Source organism: Lingula anatina, chromosome 2, assembly GCF_051362555.1.
Source record: "Lingula anatina isolate TDL-2025a chromosome 2, LinAna3.0, whole genome shotgun sequence".
NCBI classification, from domain to species: Eukaryota; Metazoa; Brachiopoda; class Lingulata; order Lingulida; family Lingulidae; genus Lingula; species Lingula anatina.
In genome coordinates this window covers 2178355-2202373 of record NC_141768.1, presented here as the reverse complement: position 1 = coordinate 2202373, position 24019 = coordinate 2178355, and the positions used below count along the sequence as shown (strand labels likewise).

The following is a 24019-nucleotide window of genomic DNA, read 5'->3' as shown; positions in this document are numbered from 1 at the left end:
TTATTTGAATTTAATGTTACCACTGTCACAAAAAAAAAAAAAAAAAAAACACCCACAGACTGCACCAATGGTAAATAGACGTTTCAAATGACAGAAGTGGTGCATATGTCCTCAGTAAAGCAGAAAAGATTTTTAAATCTCATACAACTTTTTAAAATCTTTATTCTGTATCTCGTTACGAGTCTGTTACTCAGGGTTTTAAACCAATTGTATGTTTCTATATGCAGTCTTTGCTGAATAAAATATACTATACAGAAGTTCACCGTATTCTCTCATTCTTCCTGTTTTTGGTCCCCATCACCCACTATTTGATTCTTTCAGACATCTGCTCTTTTGTTTAAAAGACATTTAAATGTTCCACGTCATGAAAATTAAAAAATTTTGGGATCCAATTTCAAATTTGCTCACATTTGTCATAAAATCCAAAGAGAGGACTATCCCATACTTAACTTTAGGTTTACTATGATAGAATTTTAAAATTAAGAGGAAGCAACAAATGAGACAAGTTTCATTCAGACGCCAATCTGTTTTATTTATATAAATACTGATGATCACATTATTAATGCTGACTAAGTTTGATCTTTTGGTAATATTCACAATCATGCACTGCCATGAGAACCGAAAGCAATACATTGCACAGAGCCTGAAGGTTGAAGTTTCAGTATTTCTCAAAAATCAGAATGATGCCCAATAAACCATATAATAGCCATACCTTACAATTATAATATCCCAAAACTTGGAGGCCATAAAACAAACTGAAAAAGTGACACTTTCTATAATGGGATTAAGACTGCTTTGTTCACATGCCCGTTTTTTTTCTAAACATTCCTTTTTCCATGCCCTACACTTCCACTTTCTCGTATACAAATGTGAACCATTTTTTTTTCTGCTCTGAATTCCTTCTTGCAACAGCCTGGTTGAGGCTCATCTCTGTGTGCCATCTTAGGAGAGACATAATGAGACCATGATAAGTGCAATATCAAGTGTTTGAAATAAATCAATACTATCGGATAAAACTGGTGATCTTGTACTTGTTGCATGTCTTAATTGTCAAGAACAGACTCATCCATCACAGTAAGAGATCTATAACATCTCTAAATGTTTATACGATGGTGACATGCAAGCTAATGAAAAAAAAAAAAAACCTGCCCTGGTTCCTGGGTACTTGTACCAAAACTCACAACTATAGATCAACTTCATTTGTATAAATACAAAAATTATCATGGACTTTACCTGGTGGATTTAAAAAAAAACAACAAAGGTGTGAAAAGACTGGCACAAACAGAGTTACTCTTTTGAGGCTCCAAATTAGTTCTGTGGTACTCTTGCAGAATGGGCAAATATAAACTTTTAATTGGTGAGGATGTTTAGAAATGTCTAAATTTCCTCACTATTCTTTCTGGTGGTCCCAATACTTATAACCAAAATGCCATCCCACTCAGTGGAGTGCCACATGAACTAAGAGAGAGCTTATTAATCTAAGGTGGTTGATGCATGTCTTGATATAAAAATAAATTAATAAAATCTAGTGCCAATGTGTTCAAAATGGGCATTCAAACGTAATATGTAATTAAATATGGTTTTCTCAAGTTGTTCCAATAAAGGAAATATCTGGCACATGGGACATTCTTGCCCATATCTGGTTTTTGCTTCGGCAAGGCTATGCATCAGTTACATGACACTTTTCTCCACAAGCATACCAAATAAATTATGATAAGCAAAATGTACAAAATAATAGGTCTTCATCTTAAATCTGAATGAAGAACTTAAAAGAAAACTTGGTCACAAACTAGTGGTATCCTTCATGTCTGACGAATTAAGTAAAATTATCTTGGTGTAAGATCAAAAAATCAATCCTACAACTCAATGGGATAGGGGACTATGAAATGTGATCATTTAAGAATAATTTATTTACAAAGAATAGATATTTAATATGTCACTAATAATTTAAAACGACAAATTACACGTATACGAATACTTGGACATTGTCTCTAAAATACTATATTTTTTTTCAATATCGACAACCAACAACACAAAATACTATACAAATGTACTAAAATTGAATTGTATTAATAATGATAATTGTAATAATCATAAGAATTCTATCTTACAAAATGCCATAGGTGGCAAGATAAAGAAAGTGCACTATAGCTTGTCTCTGATTGGCACATGCAGTGCCTCTCAGGGTCCGTTTTCCACTGAAGGGGGAAGGACTGTACAATGTACACATATATAGAGTTCGCAGCATTAGCCAAAAACATATATTGGCCTAAGATATGCTATGTTCAAACACTGCCTTTCTACATGACCATAGTTTCAGTTGTTCATTTTTGTTTTTTATTTTGATGTATGAGAGAGTTAGAGAGAGAGAGAGAGAGAGAGAGTGTAGGAGTTATTTTGTTCATAAATAGTGCCGTAGAAGGAAGGGCAAATTCTATACAATTGCATACCCCTCTTTCTTTTAGATATTAAAAAATTGTAGTTAGAAAGATAGTTTCTGTAAATTCATACAAAGAGATGAAGAACAATTTCATCCCTTTCAGCACCAAATTATACAAAATAGTTTCTCACTGTCCTGAACAATAACAATTAACAGAATTTGCCGAAAATGATGCTTTCACTGCATATGCCCTTTTTGAAAGCATTCTTCAAACTGATTTATATAGTCAATATTTCTAAAAGCAATATTCTAAAACAAAGAAAGATGATCTGCATATAAAGGAAAAAACAATTCAGACACAAGATTCTTAAAACCATTGCATATAGACAAGTTTGCAAATTGAACCTTAGAGGAGCGTGTGTCCTCTAGACAGCACATAAAATGTAAATAATAACATGCACTTTAAAATCAAAACAGTTCCAAGTATTTGGGAATTACTGGGAATTAAGTCCCAGTTCTCTTAAATACTAAACAGGGAAGACCCTTAAATAGCACTAACTGCCAGCATGTGAGCAGAGGCTCTTCTAGGCTAGGCCTAAAACATAAATCTATACATAAACAATATAATACATTTTGTCAGCTTTAAACACTGACCATGAACAATAAATAGAACTCGTTTTTTTTTCATAATATGTCACAATTCTCTCTGAAGTCCTCTCTCTCTCACAACTCAGAATATTGCAATAGAAGAATATTCAAATTGCCTTTTATGATACAATAGAGACCTCCTTCAACATCTGCTTGGCTCAACTTATCAGCCCCTCCAAATATGAAGTGACCAATCCCCTCTTTATTGGTCACTACTTTTTCAGCCACTCTGTCCTTAGAGATGACCATAAATAAAATGGAATACAACTCGATGACCATACTCTTCGATTTGCCACTATTTCATGGACATCTTCGTCACCAGAGGTGGACCAATGTCTGATGCCATGGCAGTGGCTTCCATGACCATCCCATAATGTTCTGCCACTAGATGGCGTACTAGACAAACCATGCCCCAATATGCCTGTGTCGCTCCCGATTTGAAAAAAAAATTATATGAAAGAGTCCAAACCACAGGCATATTTCTTTGTCTCCGAGTCTGCTGCCTTGGGATCACTGAGATAGAAATAGTAGAAGTAGTAGTAGTAGTAGCAATTCCAGTCTGCCAGTCTATTCACTCAGCTTTGTGAGTGGGCTTCTGTGAAAACTAGCTGTCAAACAGAGACAGGAGATCATCTGTGTTGGTGTTTCCACTGGAGTTGTTGGATGAGTCTGGGGGCCCCAGGTAAGATAACAGCTCCAGGGGGTCCTCTATGTGCTCTGGTAATAACTGAAACAAGGAAAATTAATGCACATTTAATATTTTTATTTCTTAATATTAATTTTTTTCTTAATTAACCACAGAAGAAGAATAAGTGAACTTTTACAGTATAAACTGGCAAAAAGAAAACATTTACAAATCTTGACAGAAATTCACTTAATATTTTTTAATTTATTTATATTAATTTTTTGCTTAATAAACCACAGAAGAAGAAGAATATGCAAAATTTGACATTATAAACTGGCAAAAAGAAAACTATAACAAAATCTTGACAGATATTCACTCACGTCTAAACTCTCCTGTCCTTTCCCTTCTCCATCAATGATTTCTGATGGATCAAAAGGCAGATCTGAGTTACTGATTGGGTTGGTAGAGTCATTATTACTACTGTTTCCATTGTTTGGATGGAGCTGATTGGAGTGTAGCGATCCTGCCGCCATAGCTGGGTGCATTCCTCCTCCGCCGCTAGTGTCGTTACTCGTGCTCTGCGGGCTCGTCATGGCCGGGTGGTGGATGGGAGTGTGGGGTTGCAAGGGCGTGTGTGGTGTGCGTGGCTGAGGACTGCCAAAATTCATTTGATTATTGGGTGTCATGGCGTGATGATTCAACTGTTTGTCTATCGACACCATGTCCCCATTGTCACTCAAGTGTGAGAGAGGTCCTGCGAACTCCGTCCCATTGTTGCCTGGTAGACTGTCTCCCCCTGGTGGACTGTTGTAACTACCGCTGTATGGAGGGAGAGAGGCACCTGCAATAATGTTTAAATTATTATATAATTATTGAAATATCTCAAGTCTTTACACAGAAGTAAATAAAATTCATGAATTATGAAAATTATTTACACATAATCTCTCTGAATTTAAGTAATTTTATTGCAAACAAAACACCAAAATTGCAAACACATCTCCAAGATAAGCAACCTCTGTCCACAGCTGAGACCTACCTTGGGACATGATCATAGAGGAATTATACGGTGATGGCTGAGGGCCCAGGTCATAGGCATTCATATTGGGCATTTGCATACTGGAGGGAGACATGGCCTTCACCCAGCGGCCATTACAGGGTTCTGGAAGATCGGTAAATGATTAAATAAATAGCATAACTAAACAAGTTATTAACTTAATAAATAAAGAAGCATTTCATGCACAATTAAGTTCATTAAGTTATCCCTGTAAAGAAATCAGGCTTGGACAACTGATGTCTTCCTGTTCATCCATTCATCTATCTGGGATCTAGACTCAGATAAAAATATTACACAAATTTCCCTTAAAATGGCATTTTCTTCAGACAAGTAAAGAGAGAAGACTGTTCTGAAGTGGACTCCTTTCTGCAGGATTACTGACCAAGGCAGACAAGAAGCACCTTCATGACCCATTCTTAATTTCTTACTTATTGTCATTTAAGTTACCAACAAGAGCGGAATTATCAAAACTGCTCTTACCACTTTCCTCTCCTTTTATCGCTGGCTTGAGAGGGACAGGTTTCCAGCTTGCCGTGGGGTCAATGGTCACTTCTTCAAAGTCGGTATTGGACAAATTGGTCAGGATGCCCCACACGTACTGGTCTATCTCAAGACCCTCTAACAGGGCGTTTTTGCTGAAGGGAGACAAAGAATTAAAACGATAAAACTGAATTGTCTTTACATATACAAAATAAAGTGAGTTGTGTGTTTTACAGATCAATGCAGAAGAATTACAGTGATATTTCCACATTATTTCAATATTATAAATTCCTGTTTCCTTGATAGAAAACAAACAAGCCATACCCAACACCCTTTCTTGGCATTTTCATGAAATATAATAGCATAAGCACACCACAAAAGAAGTGTAAAGGTATAAAGGGGATAAAACTGTGGTAAGAAAATTAATAAAATGGCAGATATTAAAATGGTTACGTACTTGCACACAGGACACCTCCAAGCCCCACGCTCACAATTTAACTGGAGGTAGGATTCTAAGTCGAAACACTGAATGTGCTTGCAGTCGTGACCACGTGCAGGCAAGGTGATGCGTCGGAAGGTGATGGGACATTTGAGTGAGACTTTGATGGCGGTCTGCTCCACCCCGTCCTCCGTGCTGCCGCTCAGCGGGGCATTGTTAGCTGCCACACTGTTGAAGTTTCTTTTGACTGAAAGTAGTAGTAACAGGCAGTTTAGATATGAAGCTGGAGATGCATGGTTTTGAGGGGGAAAACAAGAGCTTGTTGAGAGAAAGGCATGGAATAAACCACAGGTGGAAATTGGTAAATAAAAAGTTAACTGGGAGATGAAGATGGGTCTCACTTCACGTACAGTTTATAAAATCACTGAGCCAATTCTGATGTTTCTTTTAAACAAAATTTATAAATAAGTAGAGTATCTTTATCAGCAATAATGTAAGTTTACATCTTCAGTAGTTTCTGTCTCTCTCTCTCTGTACTTACTTTTTGTTATGCAATGTTCAGCTGGTAGCAACCGTTTCCGTAGTAACCCGTGTAACACTGACCTCACACTGGGCCTGTGGACAAGCTGTAGTACAAAGAGATGTGACTGGAAATAGAAACAAATCACAAAGATTACTGGCATAGTTCAAGTAGAAATCATATACAAATCAGAATCAATTCAACATAATAATAAATAATAGAGCAAAAGCAAGGTAACAGTGGCAAAGGACAGGCTATAGTGCCAAGGGTAATGTCCACATCTGGGGTAGCGCTAACACTCGCCCATTTAGCCAAATGCTAAAACTGACTGAAATTGGCTAAACAAAAATTGATTTGACAGGTTTTAGTCAAATTATAATCATCTGGACAAAATAACGCAATGAATAAGAAGTAATTTGGCTAAACGAGAAAAAATTGCCAGCACCAGCCCAGCATATTGTCATTAATCTCGACTTACACAACAACACGCCGTGACGGTGATTTGTATGGTGTTCCTGCCTGGTAAACAGACATCCTTGAGGTACAGAGGTTTGTGGGAGGTCTTGTTCTCTCCTCTCTCGATGTTCAGAGGGTTCGCGTTGACACTGACGGTCACCGAGGCTGGCCAGTTGGTGTTCATCTGCCTGTCTTCATGGTGGAAACATTTCAGCTGGAGCTCCAAGTCCGACCTACAGGAACAAGATTTAAATAGAAATTATTGTTCTACTTAAGGTAAAAACCTATGTTTTACTTCTCTGAAATGGTTTATATATCATATTAATATAAATATTCACTGCTTCTCTGACACTGCACTCATTATTTTACTACTTCTGCTATATGGAGTTTGTTAAGGTAGTCAATGACAGTGGGTCCCCCCACACTCCACCAAGAACAAGTACTTCGACTGACCCACTCATGGGGAAGGGCACGTTTTTTTTTTTTTTCATAAATTCTCTTAGTTCCATCTCTCTACACCTATCTTGGAAAGAACCTTCCTATTCTAGGGTAAATTTCACCATGGAAAAATATCTCATCTCTTACAAGTGTATTATTTTAGCTATTAATAGCTTACTTGTATTAGAAACACATGCAGGCATGCCCACATGTACACTAGGAATAGCTTACCTCCACATGAGTGTCTGATAAACTGACTCCCGTAAATGGAATTCATGATTGCTGACAGCAAGATTGTGCTCTAGGCGAAATGGCGGTAAGACCACACCATCTCGGACGGGAAATGTGAGGCGTAGTTCATGGTCTGTGTTTTCTGGAATCAAGAAATTTTATTGCCTTTATCAAAGATAAAAACCTCTCCTTTTTTTCTTTCAGAAACAGGACAGGGATAATGATAGCGATTTGTTTACAAAATTTTCGTATACTTTCACTTGGTATTTTACAGCTACCAAATTCTTTCATAATACACAAAATTATTCATTAATGAACATTACTGTTCTGCAATTTTGCTAAACTAATATACTTTCTAAACAAAGTTACAGAGACTTCATTTAAATATCACAACTTAAGCTCAAACTTGACATAAAAGATGACTGGGTACCAATAATTTCTTTGACTATAGATCTTTTTCCTACGATAACAATTCACGTTGTCCTCACCTTTCTTAGCTATTGGTGGTTTGATGTCTGCCATGTTGGGTTTAATGTCGGCCCCAGGGGACATATAGGGCGGCATGTTGGTCCCCGGGGTCATAGGGGGTGTAGGGTTGCCAGGAATGGGAGAGTGTTGGTAGTTCATGTTGTTCTGGAATAGAACAGTGAAACATTAACACCAGCTGTCTTATTTACCACCCTACCTGCAATAATATTCAGCTAGGGGGATAACCAGTTTATTAGTCGATAGAAAATAGCAAAATGCAGACAAAGACAAAACTAAAACTTCACATTTGCAAATTTTTGTAGATACTAAACCAAATAGCATATGTAAATCAGTCCCACAATCAATAACATTTTATTTTCAATCCTTACCATGGCTAACAAACTACTGCTTACCTGGTATGGTGGTTGACTGTTAAAGTTGGGCATTCCAGCCCCTTGGGGGCGGGGCACGTAGTGCTGGCCCCCTTGGTGCATGGGGTTATACCCCCCAGGCTGACCCCCACCATTGCCATAGGGTGGGGCCTGGGGTCTCATCCCCTGAGGTGTCTGGACATACCCTGGGGATGGAAGGGGCTGTGGTTGGGGTTGTGATGGGGGGTATCCCCCTGGCTTGGGACCAAACGGTTGACTGGGACCATAGGGTTGAGGACTGTAGGGAGGCTGTGAATATAATAATAATAATAATAATAATAATAATAATAATAATAATAATAATAATAATAATAATAATAATAATAATAATAACAACAACAACATTCTGGGTACAGTTTACGATATATTTCACAGTTCTGCTATATTCCACGAAGATAAATGCCAATAATTACCTTAACAATCTGATTAATCTTCCAAATTGTAATATTACTGCTCAAATAACTTGGTTTATCACACCAAATGAAAACAATGTCAGGTATACCAAACCAAACCAAAGTGAAGAAAATCACACCTTTCCAAGAACTTATATATTGTGCACACACTACTTGTATGTAATATTTTTGACATGTTCACAAAAAATCATAGTAAAAATTCAACAGACTTTTATTCTTACCTGTTGGCCATTGTTGAAAGGTGGCCGCTGCTGTTTCTGTTGGTGGTAATACTGCGGGTTGGGATATGGTGCGGGGCGGCGCTGGGAGTACATCCCAGGGACCCCAGGTTTTGTGGGCATCCCTGAGGGACCCATGCCCTGGCCCATGCCTAGAGACCCTGGGGGACGGGTGGGCATCGCACCCCCATACTGATTATTATACTGTTGGCCCTGTGAAAAGACGGAACTAGTCTCTTAGCTTGATATCACAGGGCATTTCAAATACAGTCACAGCAAATTGTTCATGTAATGTGCATCTAGATTGTCTTGTCTTATTGACAAAGTTATGTATAAGCTATGTTGATTTTGAATGAAGGAAAAGAAAACATTAAAATCAAAATGCATTACTTGTCAATATTACATTTTAATATTCACAATGATATAACACAATGTTTACTAAATAATATGAAAACTGAAATGATTTTTCCCCAAACTGAAACATGAATTTCCTGAAATCAGTATAGTAATTCCAGTAATAATCCCTGAAATAGATGGAACAGTATTTGGATTTTATCAATGATACTTACTCAAATACAGGCATACACACTTTCAGGTATGCCAAAACACCTTTTTCACCTCAAGATTCTTCAAAAAAACTTTTGAAAATTCCACATAGAATACATGTTTAAACAAATAAGTTTTGATTTTTGTCCTATTTGTATTATTAGTTAGGTCTTTTTTTGTAAAAAAAAAAAGAGAGCTTAATGAGTGTGACCGACTCTCCCAGGTGGAAAACTGGGTTTTGAACTATTCCATTTTCCTCTCAGGGATATACCAAAATGGCAACAGGTAGGCAGAAAATACTGGGGTGACTTGTGACACAAGCAACAAATTGATTGGGGATGACCACAAAAAGTGAGTGGAGGAAATATTCCAGTCGTATTCTGGCCAGACAGGGCTTGGCTGCTCATCCAATCAAATCCTAGCAGTCAATGAAGTCTGGGCGATGGGAGCTTACAGTTAGTATGTCCACTATTTTTGGCTGTCATCATAACTGAACTTTTCACCTGTGGCAAAAAATTCTGCCGAAGCTTAGAGACCATATCAACCTCTGACTGCAGAGTGATTCAGTAATTTTATAATCATCGTGTCTTTTGAGCCTAAAATTTGTTCCCTTTCATAAATATCTCAAGTTACTTTTTTTAAGCAACTTCGATGGTCCATTTCAGTTTTCAGTCAATCTAAAAGCACTGTTCTGTCCACAAGTAATTTGTCATTTGATGTGTTCCTGCAAATCTGAAACCACCACAGCACCACCACAATTCACAGACAACAAGGATTCATAAAGATAGATTCACAGCTAGCCCTCATGAAAATGGAGTACATTTCCAATTTCTCTTTCCTGCAGTACCAGTAGTAGTAGTAGAACTGATCAATGTCATCTACCTACCTGAGGACCATACTGACTATTGGGATTGTTCATGTTCATATTCATGTTCATGTTCATATTCATGTTCATCTGCTGGGGATTCAGTTGCTGCTGCTGTTCCTGAAGGACCGCCATACTGGCAGTGGCTGTTGCTGTTGCTGTTGCCGTGGCAGCAGCAGCAACCAGAGCGGCGGCAGACAGAGCACCTGGCGGTGGTTGGAATTCACTTGCCTGCTGGTTATTGGTCTGGCCGGGAGTGCTGGGCGTGGGAGGGTAGCCATTGCTGGAGAGAGAACGGCAAAAGAGGCGTGAAATTTTCAGTTAAAGCTGTGAATTGTCTGTGTTAATCATTTTCTTTCCATAAACAGAACTTGTCTTCAATTAGCAGGTACTCAATGGAAAGTAGAACAATATTTCAGATGCTTTACATGCACAAAGTTGCTGAATACTGCAGGCACTAACTGGTGCTATTACCACCTATGTAAGCAAGCTTCCTGTCTATCACGTCAACTTCCAGGAAGTCGTGAAACTGTAACCAATCCTATGGGTTCACACATTTCCATTTTCTTTTTACATATGTTGAGATTGGAAATGCCAATCCTTCACAACATTTTGTAGCTACATCTTGTTTATACTAAGAGGGGTTTCGATATCAAAATTATATCATAAATTATAAATAAATTAAAATATTCATAACTATAAGAAGTATTACAACCAAATCATAAGATAAGAAAGTCTAAATCAGTTTTGTATTCTTAGCCTACCCTTAAAGCTCAAATACTTTTGTGAACTAGGCACACAATACTGGAGTAACTAGAGCAAAAATGCCCCCCCCCCAATCTCCCCCACTATACTCACCCTGCCTGGTTGTACCCCACAGAATCCTGTCTCCTGTACCCCATGTTAGGGGGTGGTGGGCCCGGGTGGTTGTTATATGTGGGTTTCTGCATATGTGGTGGCGGTCCCTGCTGGCCCATGTAACCCTGCTGGGAGTAGGTAGTGCCCGTCATGGCGGCACTCGTGTAGCCCTGGGGGGCTTGGTGTGAGAGAGGGGCGCTGGGGGTGGTTTGGGAGACCCCCCAGACTGTTGTGACGACGGAGAGAGATTGTGGTGTTGGTCCACCTGGGGCCTGCTGCCACGAGAGGGCGTCACTGAGAATAACAGGTAACATATGGTCAATATATGAATTCTTCTCTCTCACTCTCTCTCTCTACACACACACAGTCACAAACACACACACACACACACAGTCACAAACACACACACACACACACACACACACACACACACACACACACAGTCACATACATACATACACATATACACACACACACAAGCCCAAGAAGAAGAAAAATTGAAAAATTTCCAATATTACCTTCTGAAACAGCTTATCCAAATACCCAAAATGCAGGAACCAATTTTCCAGCTATCACTTGAGCTGTTGTGAAATACTTTTATGCACAACTTTTTTCAATAACTTAATCTTTGTTATTGTTACACAATTCTGACACTAATGAATAAATTCAGTGGATACTTCACATCTCCTGACATAAAAAGAAAAGCGCAAAAAAAGTCACATCTCTCGACATAAAAAGAAAAGTGCAAAGAAAAGTCCAACTTCTAACAGATAAAATCCTTGTTTCTCTCTCTCTTTCTCTTTTAAGCTCACAAAAGTTCACTGGCCGCTGCCTAGTGTTTTGAGATTCTCCGGTATCTAATCTGACAAATTTTTCCAAGGTAAACTGATATACTACATGATTTCTACTTGTAGACAATTAGTCACTGAGTGCTGGTCAAACAACTTCCTGTATCATCTATCTATTGATGGGGAGAGGAATTCCTGACTCACAGATTAATGGTTTATTTCCCAGTACAAGAAGGTTAAAGATAAACTAGGTGAGAATTAAGCCAGTTTTGGACGTTTAGTTTTATCTAACCAAAATGTGCCATGCACTGCCATTAACTGTGAAAACCAAGACTGAAATACAATATAATGAGGCTTGTACAGGTGAGAGAGGGGCAATCAATTCCAGGACAGTCCTATGTAACCTTCACCTCCCTACACTACAATATCCAGGCTACACCAAGACCTCACATGAAAGCAAAATGGGGACAAATCCTGACTTTTCTCTAATGGGAAATTTGTGGTTGGAGTCTTGTGTGTTTAATCACCAAGTCCTAATCCACAATAAACTGTTAGAATATGACCTCACACGAACCCAATGACCTTCCCTATCAGTGGTTGTCATCAAATGGTGTTCTGGAGTTATATATGGGGATGTCCAATATACATAGGAAGACCGCATCTCAACAAGTGGTTAAGCACAAGGCCATCAATCTAGTTTAGACAGGACAGAACAACAGTGGACAGGTTGTTGGTCAGTTGTTGTGTACAGTACAAATTGGTCGACTTATGTAAGATGTTTAGAAGAGATGGTTAGTTCATCTAATTCTATACTCTTGAATATGTCGTTAAAGTGTTAAGCTGAGACGGAAGTAAATCTTTTCAACATATGATCAGATTTTGTTGATAAAAAACTGAAACTATGAAGAGATAACATTTCTATTCATGTAACTTGGGGGGCTTTGATCAGACAAGATAACAACAGGGATTACAACCTGTATCCATATTAACAGACCATTTACAGAGGTCATTTCCCTCTAATACTTTGTTCTTTCAAGGCCATTCTCACTTTTCACAAAGGGAAAAATTATAGTTAAATACTTGTTCCTTTGAATAAACTACATCCAGGGCCCACACGTATCCCCCCCCTCCCCCCCCCCCCCGGTTATTCATGACCTCCTCTTTCAGTTGTGTTCTTATCTGATGGAGACCACGTATCCCTCATCCAATCACCATACAAGTATTTCCTTTAACTTTTCCACTGAAGACAACACAGGGATAACACCGTGAAAATGAAAGAACTTCATGTCACTTTTACATAATTCATAACCAAAACCAACTTTCACAAACACACGCATGCATGACTGCACGCACACTCACAAGTAGACACATACAAACACACATACAAGTAAATACATACAAACATGCACTTGCCAGTTTACATACTAATACACAAATAGTCAACCCTATATATATATATATGACAGTTCTACAGGTATGTGTATCAACTGTGGGCTTAAGAGGCAGAACTACAAAGCACAATTCCAATGAAGCCAGCATTATTTTACAGTCAGCCATTTGCTGCCGTCTTTTTTATATTCTATATATATCACTCATGTAAAAGTCCAAATTTATTCTCTATATTAAACCAGACAGTGTTTTAGAGGGGAAAAAAACATCAGCAAATTTTCTAGATAAAATCGAGTATGTACCTTTTCCCCAAAGGAGGTAAGTTATTCTGTGGCATCATATTTGGCGTCTTTGGACTATCTGTTGGTCGATTCTTTTGATGTCGTAGCAGTAGTAATCTTCCCAAGTCTTCACACCATACTGCTAGCATAGCTGAAATAATGGAAAATTAACACTGTAATTGGGTTGCCATTTATGTCACATAGCAATACATTTGGAATTGTCTGCCAATACAAAATGATACCATTTGGCCTGCAATGGGAAAAAGTAACATTTCCAGTTTGTTTCATCAGGAAAAAATTTAAGTGAAGTGGTTATAACTTACACATAGCTCAGGTATAAGCATCTCCGAGAATAAACCTACTCAAATAATCAATCATATAATCACATGGCTGCTATCATAATGGAGCAGCAGGTCAAAATATAGGCTACCAGATTACTCTAGCAGAATTGTCTCCAAGGCAAATATGATTCGATATCCCGCAGAAAAAAAAGGCAAGCATATCCTTGATTACTTGACTACTTAGCTTACATCATCAATTTTCTATGACAATTTCTGTTTATGTTTTGAGTTAACATGCCAACCTACCATAATACTGGTTTGCTAAGCTTAGTTGAACATGAAATACAATGTTATGCTATATGATACATCTAAACAAGCATTACCTTACCTACAACCTGTATAGTTTAAACTGAAATACATGACAAGCGTCAAGAACAAGGAACACAACCTGGGCGTAATGTATTAAGCACCATAGTACTACCATACACAAAGGAATCTCCTAGCCAACAAACCTCCGCCTCTTCCTCCCACACAACCAAACAATCAGCCAAAATATGAGTAAAACAATTGAGGTAATTTGACCATATGTTTTACTGAGTTTAGTCTCACAACCACTTGTTTACTCACACTGCACCAAACAGTGACATTGTTCGTCAGGGTAAGAAGGCACGTTGAGGTCATGCTCTCACAAATATCCATCCTATGTGAATGGACAGACAGGTCACAAACTGTTGACAGTAAAAGGAATAACAGAGATAATTCTGATCCTATATTGGCATAATGGTCATTGGATATGTCAAGTACTGGAATGACTTGCATTATTGAAAGGTGATCAAATACTATACTGGCTTGTCCCTTACTATTACTACTACTACACAAGATGATATGTCCTAAATACGTTCATTATCCACATAGGAATCATAGTTCTATGGAATACATCTGGAATACCTTATGTGTATATTGATAAGTCAGCCTGTGGTATGCAGAGGATTTATATCTACTCCTATACTGGTCATGTAAATATCAGTAAATCCCAATGCAATCCTTTATTCTTTATAGTTATGTTACTCACCTTTTTCTGTCTACAAAAAAAGTCAATACTGAGACCAAAAACAATTTCATCAAAGGGGAAAATGTCCACTGGTGGGGAGGGGCAACAGGTAAAAAAAAAAACAAGTTTGCCTTCTTGCTTCTTTACAGTCTACCTGTACACCGTCACAAACTACAGGTGAACTAAGTCTCTGTCATGTCACCTTTGTGTCCAGTAAAACACCTGAGAGTTCAGGAAGTCAACAGACATAAAGATACATTCGCGCAAAAAGTCCACTTACAGATCTGATTTGTCATTGTAACTTTCATTAACCTGTTCTGTAGTCTGAACAAACTGCTTTAAGAGGCCCATACTTTCCCTTCCTAATCCATTTATCATTAGACGGACAAAGGAATTCCTCACTTCAAAGCTTTCACCATACCTAAGTCATACCCAAGGGAACCCACGTTTTGGTGTCAGAAAAAATTCCGTTTCTCTAAAATCACTGGAAAAATGAGGAAATGGAAAGTGCAGCAGGGGCAAAAGGCGAGTCACTTCAGTTCTTCTCAGCTACTAAGTAAAAATAAATAATGTTCACGCCTTTGTCACTTCCTACTAATGCAAAATTTGTATAGGAGGAAAAAGGGGAAGTAAATAAAAAACTCCCCATTTTCACCTAACTTCACACACTAACGTATTCATGCTCATTCTGTGGCAAGTCAACAACAACAATAATAATACCTAAATAACTTCCCTACAGACTGTACTAAGATCCATTAATTCCACTCCTACCTGGAAAATAGGGAAATGTACCTGGGTAATAAAATATTCCGCTACATCTAGATACCTGTATATAGTACTCAACACCCACACACTGGCAGAGGAAAGCACTTGTTTATAGCTTGAGGAAGAATGCATAATTAGATGTTACAGTGTCTCCTCCCCCCCCCCCCCCCAAAAAAAAAAGCGTTACCATTTTTTTTGAGTGTATGTGTTTGAGTGCGTGTGTTCATGTGTGTGTGTGTGTGTGCATGCATGCGCATACATGTGAAGGTTTTCAATAATGAAATCATGATGACAATGTCTAAACTGATAAACATTTTAATGCTGAAAGGATTTGCTCTGTGAGACCAGCATATCTGCTTATATATTAAATCACATAAGACTGTTTTTGAATACTTTCCTCCGGGGTATGGGGAGTCAATGACCTGCCAATTTACAAACTGGTTATATCTAAATTTATCCTACGTCTGGCACTTCTAAGAAACAAATGCACGCTTGATTGTATTTTAATACACTTCAATGCATTCAACCCCTCCTTAGTCAAGTGCACTTACTGTATTTTTTCTGAAGCGCCTACATCTTGACTAATTACACTCCTGTATGTATATAGTAAAGTACTCGTAACATTTTCAAACTCCCCTTGAGTATTTAGGAGCAATGACCTATTCAGGGATGAGACCAGTCCTCACTGAAAAAGAAAGAAAATTGGCCTGGGGTCCAGGGAACACGATTCACAAGAATGACCCTGAAAAAGTCGGAATTCCGACAAAATCGGAAAAGTCTCATCAGTGGTTGTTGTTCATCTTACAAAAAGTGAACTACGGAAAAAAATCTGTGGACAACTAGACACAGTAATAACATGTTTGTCAACAAGGTGGAGAGGTACCACACTTGTTCAACTCTATCCAGTTGTTTATTCTAAACCCACTCAAGTATAACAAACAAAAAATAAGATGGGGTATTTAGTGCAAATATCTGGTTGTGTGCATATAGAACCATAAAATTCTTTACTGAGCTTCAATCATGTCCTAATTTTTGCTCCTAAAAATCCACAGCCTTATCTCAGTTTATCTATACCAATTTTGTCATCATCAGATATAAACATTTTCCAAATTTCTTTGCACTCAAAATGAAAAAGTGGTGATGTGGTTTGCTTCCACATGAAGATGAACTAATGATTTTTCCAGCTTTATCTCACGAAACTATGATTTATCTTCACCGCATTAGCCTAAAAGACAATCATAAGTATGCACTGGATATAATAAACATGGATACTAGATACTGTACATGCCTCTTTACTAAATCATGAGACCAGGTAGGAAATATGACATACCCAAGACCTTTCCCCCATGTTAACCACATATCTCAGTTATATATTTACAGTATTACATATGATATACCCCAGACCTTTCCCCCATGTTAACCATATATCTCAGTTATATATTTACAGTATTACATATGACACACCCCAGACCTTTCTCCCATGTTAACCATATATCTCAGTTATATATTTACTGTATTACATATGACATACCCCAGACCTTTCTCCCATGTTAACCACATATCTCAGTTATATATTTACTGTATTACCCCACTACATTCACCTCCACATGCACTAGTTTCATATTCGTTACACAAGGGTCAACAAACTCTCACTCTCACTATAACTCTCCCCTCCCTCCCCTATCTATCTGCCAGCTTTCAAATACAGGGCTTCAGCAAATAGTGAGTACATTCCTCAGTTAACAACTAAAGCCACACCTGAAGCTGTCTAGACATACTAAAACAATATCTGCCCTGTCCTCTCTCTCATTCTCTATACTCCACATAGCTGGCTAGATCTGCTTTCAGCTCCTAAACAAAGAGAGCAGTGCTATTGCCTGTTACTATTACTACTGAGCAAACAAACCCCAGCATTGCCAAGGGGGAGAAAGCTGTGGTCCCAATGCTATTCTAAATACTCCACAAACTCAGACATATTGACCCAGAGAGGGTCACCCCAAACCCCCGTATCAATAGATATCTACATACCAGCTGGGCCTTCACTACTCCAGTCATCCACTTGTGATGTGATTTGAGATAAAAAATTTAACTCTGGACTTGGAAATGAGCGTGTGGGCTAATAGACCCACACATGTATGTGTATATGTACAGATATACTGGTCTATGAATATGTGTGTGTGTCTACTCTCTCTCTCTCACACACACAGTCCTGTTACATTGCAGTGGCAGAGAATGGTACAGCTATTGTCCACTTCCCTCTTGATTACAGGGCTTGAAAACTACCATAACATGGTCACCATCCAGTCCCTGGCTATTATTAAGTCCACAACAAGTTTGCACTGGACATTTAACTTCCTATAATCCCCGGTAGTGGAAGATTGTGATAGCCTTAACTCCTTCAGCAAATAACTTCTCCTTGTGGTCTAAATCTCACAGGGAGTTAAGCTAGAACAGCAGCCTGGTGACTGTGGTATAATACAGTAGATGAGAGTTCATTCTATTCTCAAAATACTTCTTACAAGTGCACAAGCGGTGTACCACTTATCAAACACCATCTATTTTGAGTGCTCTGCCTGTCAACCAATCAGATGCCTCGCTACAATGACATCAGCAAAATCCCTGACGCATGTAACAAGTCAAGGTAGCCTATACAGCCCAGAGTAGACCAATAAATTATCCGCTGATCTGCTGTGTTATTTAGGTCAGCCAGTAGCTGTGAGAGAGAAGGGAAGAGAACCCCACTCTTTATTGATTAATTGAGCGGAGTAGGAAATGACATCAAACAATTCCTACATGAGCATTCACATGTAACCAACCCGCACACAGAGGAGATTTATTTACTTTTTCTTACGAGGAAACAGACTGTAAAGTTCATTTAATTAAAAGGAGGGGGGCCCCTTTGTCGAGTAAGGTCATGAGGATTATACCAAAAAAAGAATATATCTGTATAAAATATCAATATCATCAGAATATTGATATGATCTAACACTTGTTAACTGTAATAAAATTGATCAGACAATCAAAAATTCTCTCACGCGAAGATACAAAACCAGGTTTCAAATGGCTGAGACAATAGGTTCATCAGCCCACTAAATTCAGATTCACCTAAAGAACCATATATAACAAATCATTTCCTACCATAATTGGCTTCTCTCCAAGCTGATGTCTATAGTCAACCTCACCTACTTATGATATCGAGGTCCTCTGCACCAAACATTTTTACCTCTGCTGAAATAATCCACCTAAGTGCATAGAAATGATATATAGGGGAAAAATATCCCCTCAAAAATTTTGATTTCATTACAAATCATTTCCCTAAATGCCCAGTGTAAGCTTCATCTTATCTATTTGTAGGAAAAACTGTATTCGAAGTTTTAGAGATCATTTTAAAACTTTGTTAATTTTAAACATGTGGGAAATAGGTCAGACAAATTATCCTTTTTTCTACATTTCTTTATCATATACTTGTGAAATATTCTGAACCTTCCCCCCAAGTTTTAAAAGTACAAAGTAAGCAAATCCTCTTGGAAGTAATCTTTTATTTAAGCGGTCTCTAAGGGCTTTTGCCTGTCCATCACAATAGTCATGGGAAGGAAAAATTTCATCTCTTTCAGGTATTGATCTTTGTATTGGTTATTGCTATTTTTTTACACCATCTTTGCTGACTGGAGTTAAATCTCAGAGGTTATATGTCTCCTTTCTTGCTGTGGCCATCAGCCTCCAAATGAACAAGGTTGTAGCTTCAAAATCAATAGACCAGTAGAGTTCTGTTGTAATGAAGCAGAAGAAATAATCATTTCAAGTGTTTCTGCCATTGCACAGTTCATGAGAAGCTGTACACAGCTGGTAATAAAGCTGTTCACTTGATTTTATATTCATGAGATTGCTGTTAAGGACAGATACAGCCTTACCACCTACAGCTCCTGAACATGATATTTTACACATGGCAAACCACACAGTGAATTTAATTAATAACCTTCATATTTCACGTCTTTGACTTAACACACCACAGAATTGTTTAATACTATGTGAAAAGGAGATTTTCAATGTAGCCATCAAATGTTTGATCTTAACATTAAGGAGGTTGACCTCAACTCATCATTAGCCCATACCACATCTTACCATATGAAGATCATCATCCTTCCTACTGTTTTAAGAGCAGTAATGCTGCTACCTTAATTACTCTACATGAGCACTCTCCACAACACCATTCATAAGGTGGCCCTACAAACTCTATGGTAGGATCTCAGGGCATTTGCATAGAACATGAAATCAAACTGTTTAACACCCTTTTTTTACATTTTAATATTTTGCCTGAGGTGAGAGGTACAGGAGGACACTTGTGAGCTTTACTAACACGCAATTTACTGGTAGTCAGTTAATTTCCAAATCATACAATTACAAGTATAGTTATCATAGCAGTCTCTGCACAAAGTAGTGCAATCAATTTAAGTTGTCCTTAGAAAGATTCTCTTCGTACCTAACAGGGTTGGTGAAGTATAAGTTTTGGTTTCATTTTGTAGTAGCATGATAAACCCAGGCACATCTAGGGCTTCTAAGGCGTGTTCACACAAGACTTTACTCAAAATGGGAACTGTCTTCATTGGGCTGTTTGATGTCAGGAGATAACTAACCACTTAGGACAGCAGGCTGTGGAGGGGGGGGAAGGCAAATATCTCCTTAATAGGGGCTATTCACCTGGAAAGCCTCATTCCTTGATAATGATGATGCCCCAGAGAGACATCAAAATATTGGAGGTGAAAATTTTCAATATTTAGCTATTGAGTGAAGAAAATCACTTTACTCTTATCACATTACACAAGTTCTAAGCTAACTAGCTGTTAACTGATCTGAAGACAGTCAAGTCGTGACTCTCGGGTTAAAAAAATTCCTCTGTGTGAACACGACTCAGTCAACTGTCTAGCCCCGAGTCAACTATGGCTTGACCCATGCCCAGTGGAAAGCCATAAGGGCATTCTTCTAGAACAATACCCTACACAATAACAACACAGCAACTTTTCCAGGCCCTGAGCCAACATGTTACAATCACTGCACTGGATTGCTAGAAATTGAGACAACATAAGAAATGGAGATATATCACTTTCACTAAGTCTACCAACTACTTCAGACTGGGCCTAATGCCAATTACTTGCCCATCCTAAAGTCATAAATTATTGCTTTTTCTACCAGGGTTAGTAGAAAAACCACTGAAAGTCTCGTGTTCCAGTTTAGAGAAATTAGAATGTGAGTCAATTGTTTGCCTGTGAATCTGGGAGTAACTGCCTGATTACAGAATTCAAGGAGTGCTCCTTTTAAAGTTCATTGATCAACATCATAACCTGCACACTTATACCACTGAAATGAAAAGGTCATCAAAATAATGAACAGGAAAAAAAGCATTCTGCCGAGAGACAGCACTTGATAAAACTAATAAACTGGCATCCAATTACTAAGAAATAACCTTCTAGTGTCATGATTTATATGCAATAATCAGACTGGCCTAATTACCTCGTCCATAAAACTGTTACAGAATAAACGATGATAAAATATTCAACATGCTACTCCATGCTAAGCTTAAAGACATGTATGCTTTGTATTGCAGCTGACAGGTTAAAGAGCTAAGCGCCAGTTGTAATAATAACTGCATCATGTATTTACTGACAGAGACAAATCAAGAACTATGGCGATAAATTGCTGCTACATTTGCAATGCAGACAGGCCTGCGCCCTGGCTAACTCTTACCACAGGTTCCATGTTGCAAGGTTTCATATTGATAACATTATCTGCTCCCCCTGACCTCCTTCTTTCAACAAAATGTGTCTAACCAAACTAACTTTATTTAATCCATACAACCTATATTGGCCAATTGGGACCTAATTGGGCTCAGTGGGTTTCTCAGGGGGAGAGGCGGATGAAAATTTGGTCTGTTGCATTTATTTTGGTGGTATTCATAAAAACAGTTATAATTACAAATTTTAGTTACTATAAAATACAACTTAATGCAGATATCATCTTTTGGATAATAGGATAAGATTTTCTTAGATGTCATAAAGCTAAAAAATTCTTCCTTTCTCTTCTCCCTTTTGACTGGCAGTTACTTTCTTGGCTTTCCCACCTGCTGAGGCTGTTCCTTCACTTCTACGCCCACCCCTCTGTCATTTAATATGCAGGTGTCTTTTGATCCTGAGTGCATCTAATGTTGTGACCAAGTTTTGTAAAATCAATTATGTGGTTCAGCCTATACAAAAGGCTGATGATCTTTATCTGGCAGACAATCCTTCTGGAAGTGGAAGTTTTTCTGTTAATGCACTGCCATCTGCTGTGAACAAAAGGCACAAGAGAGGTTGAACTGTCAATTAGATCTTGTCTACTCTCTGCAACATATCTCCATCTCTCTTCCTCAGACAAGGCTAAACAATTGGCATGAAATTACTAGTCATGGGCTAAAAGTTCTCCTTTTAAATTACTGTCCAATTTATGGTTTTGTGCAAACATGTTTATGGCAAACAATGACGCTTGGAATAACTGGTTTAATGGGAAAATGAAAAGAAAAAAACTTGAAAATACAACTGCCAATGAAAAAATTCTAACACGCAACAAATGTTCATAAAAAAGGTATGTCAAAAATATTATCCAACAAAAAACTTTATCCTTCAGCTAATTAACAACCTAGTGATTTGATGTTTAATTGTGCTGAGCGTTGTTAAAGTGGGTACTGGACTAATCACTGGGTTAGGTCTGTACAAAGTGACTGAGTTCTGCTCTTTTCTCTCCCCAAGATACTTCAACACAAAGACGTATTCCCAACTGAACTCACTTGGGCCAACTAAATAATACCACCAGGGGGCAGGTTGGAAGGTGCATTTGCAATAGAAGTAGGCCTCAATTTTTAAAATGGAAAATTGTTGGCAACTTCCATGCTGGATAAATTTACAGTGCTTTGACAAAATTAAAGTTAATATCATGTATCAGCCTTAAACATTCCCATATCTAGGAGGATTTTCTAAATGAAAAAATTGTTGGGAGCTTCTATGTTGGAAAAATGTACAGTGGTTTGATAAAATAAAGGTGAATGGTGCTCATCTTTGAGGAACTAAACAAAACATAAATGAGCGTAATGTGATACATGGTTTACAATAGTATATCAAAAATCTACCACAACCTGCAGAATATTAAATTTTGTTACAGATGCTTATAGCTTATAGTTACGCCTATTTGTTGTTCTTCATTAGGTGAAAAATTTGAAATAAGCCAGTTTTAAATATTTATTATTATTGTCAGAAAGGGGCGACACATACATTTAAAAAATAACAAATCATTTCTTTTACTTTATTTATTAATACATTTTTATAGTTTATTATCATCATCATTATTGTTATTCGTGTTTCACAACTGTGATAACTTCCTCATTAAAAACTCTATGACTACAATTTTCCATTCCATTAATCAATTACTCATCCTTGAATTTAAAATATCAGAAGGTGAATGTTGGCTTGAAACATGAGACGCATGTATCATTCTAAACATGAAGCAAAGTCGTGACTCTCTCGTATGGTTGCATGTCATGCACGTAATGCAAAAACTTTTCAAAAAGGATATGGTCAAATACTGAACATTTGGCAAAATTTGAGGATTCATGACGTCTTTAAGACAACAAACTCCCCAACAAAGAAAAAAAAAACTTCAACTATGCAGAATACTTACATATATAGAACAGAACTCCTGTGAATTACATACAGCAATTTTTTAAAATCTTTTCTCTGACAACTTGACAACTGTAGAAGTTGTAAAAACTTAATATTTTAACCTTGCCACAAACAATTTTAAACATATTTTTGATGACTCTAAACATGCAGACTCCTAGAGTTGGATTAATTCATAGTTAAAACAGATAAAAATGTTGACAGATATTTCATCTTCATTAGAAATATTCCAACAAATGGTATGTATAATCTGGATGCCAATCTTTACACCCTACTAAACGTTATAATTATATTTTCATAAAGCCACGTGTGCTAGTGCAATTTTTTTCATCAAAATTAAATAAATCTCATGGAGATAAAGAAGATACCACAGGGATATGTCTGCAGTGAAATAATCCCACAATTAATTTTCTACCAGGTACACAAGTAAGTAGATATCTCAATGAGGTGTGCTCTGGGAGCTCCACAGAGGTCAGAGGTCAAGGTAAATGACCATTCCTCAAAAGGTCATCACAGCCATTAAGATATTAATTATACACAATATGAGGGTCTCTCAAATGGCATCTCTATTTTTCATCACCATCAAAGCATGGTATGACATGTCATGATATGTTTTCAATCCACTTACTTCTACGGCTACTTTATCCATATCATCTAATTAGGTTCAAGTACCATAGAGCTCATTTCTCGT

The 24019-nt window shown here is 37.7% G+C and overlaps 1 protein-coding gene across 7 annotated transcripts in view; it reads right to left on the bottom strand.

Moving 5' to 3' along the window:
* Positions 1-502: 502 nt before the first annotated feature.
* The window catches only part of LOC106154100 (zinc finger MIZ domain-containing protein 1), a 101796-nt gene continuing 78279 nt past the window's right edge, over positions 503-24019 (bottom strand). For 5 of the 7 annotated variants that reach the window (XM_087006548.1, XM_087006549.1, XM_087006551.1 and 2 more), the window contains 14 exons: positions 13550-13679; positions 11071-11364; positions 10234-10495; positions 8805-9014; positions 8153-8419; positions 7760-7904; positions 7272-7413; positions 6625-6835; positions 6168-6273; positions 5645-5873; positions 5188-5342; positions 4690-4812; positions 4034-4494; positions 503-3755 (listed from right to left, as the gene is read on the bottom strand). In XM_087006548.1, coding sequence (XP_086862674.1) covers positions 3633-3755; positions 4034-4494; positions 4690-4812; positions 5188-5342; positions 5645-5873; positions 6168-6273; positions 6625-6835; positions 7272-7413; positions 7760-7904; positions 8153-8419; positions 8805-9014; positions 10234-10495; positions 11071-11364; positions 13550-13679 — 2858 coding nt within the window. In that variant the 3' untranslated portion in view covers positions 503-3632. Of the gene's footprint in view, positions 3756-4033; positions 4495-4689; positions 4813-5187; positions 5343-5644; positions 5874-6167; positions 6274-6624; positions 6836-7271; positions 7414-7759; positions 7905-8152; positions 8420-8804; positions 9015-10233; positions 10496-11070; positions 11365-13549; positions 13680-17653; positions 18181-21367; positions 21511-24019 lie in introns of those variants that run through there. The other 2 variants (XM_087006553.1, XM_087006552.1) reach the window with 2 other exon arrangements.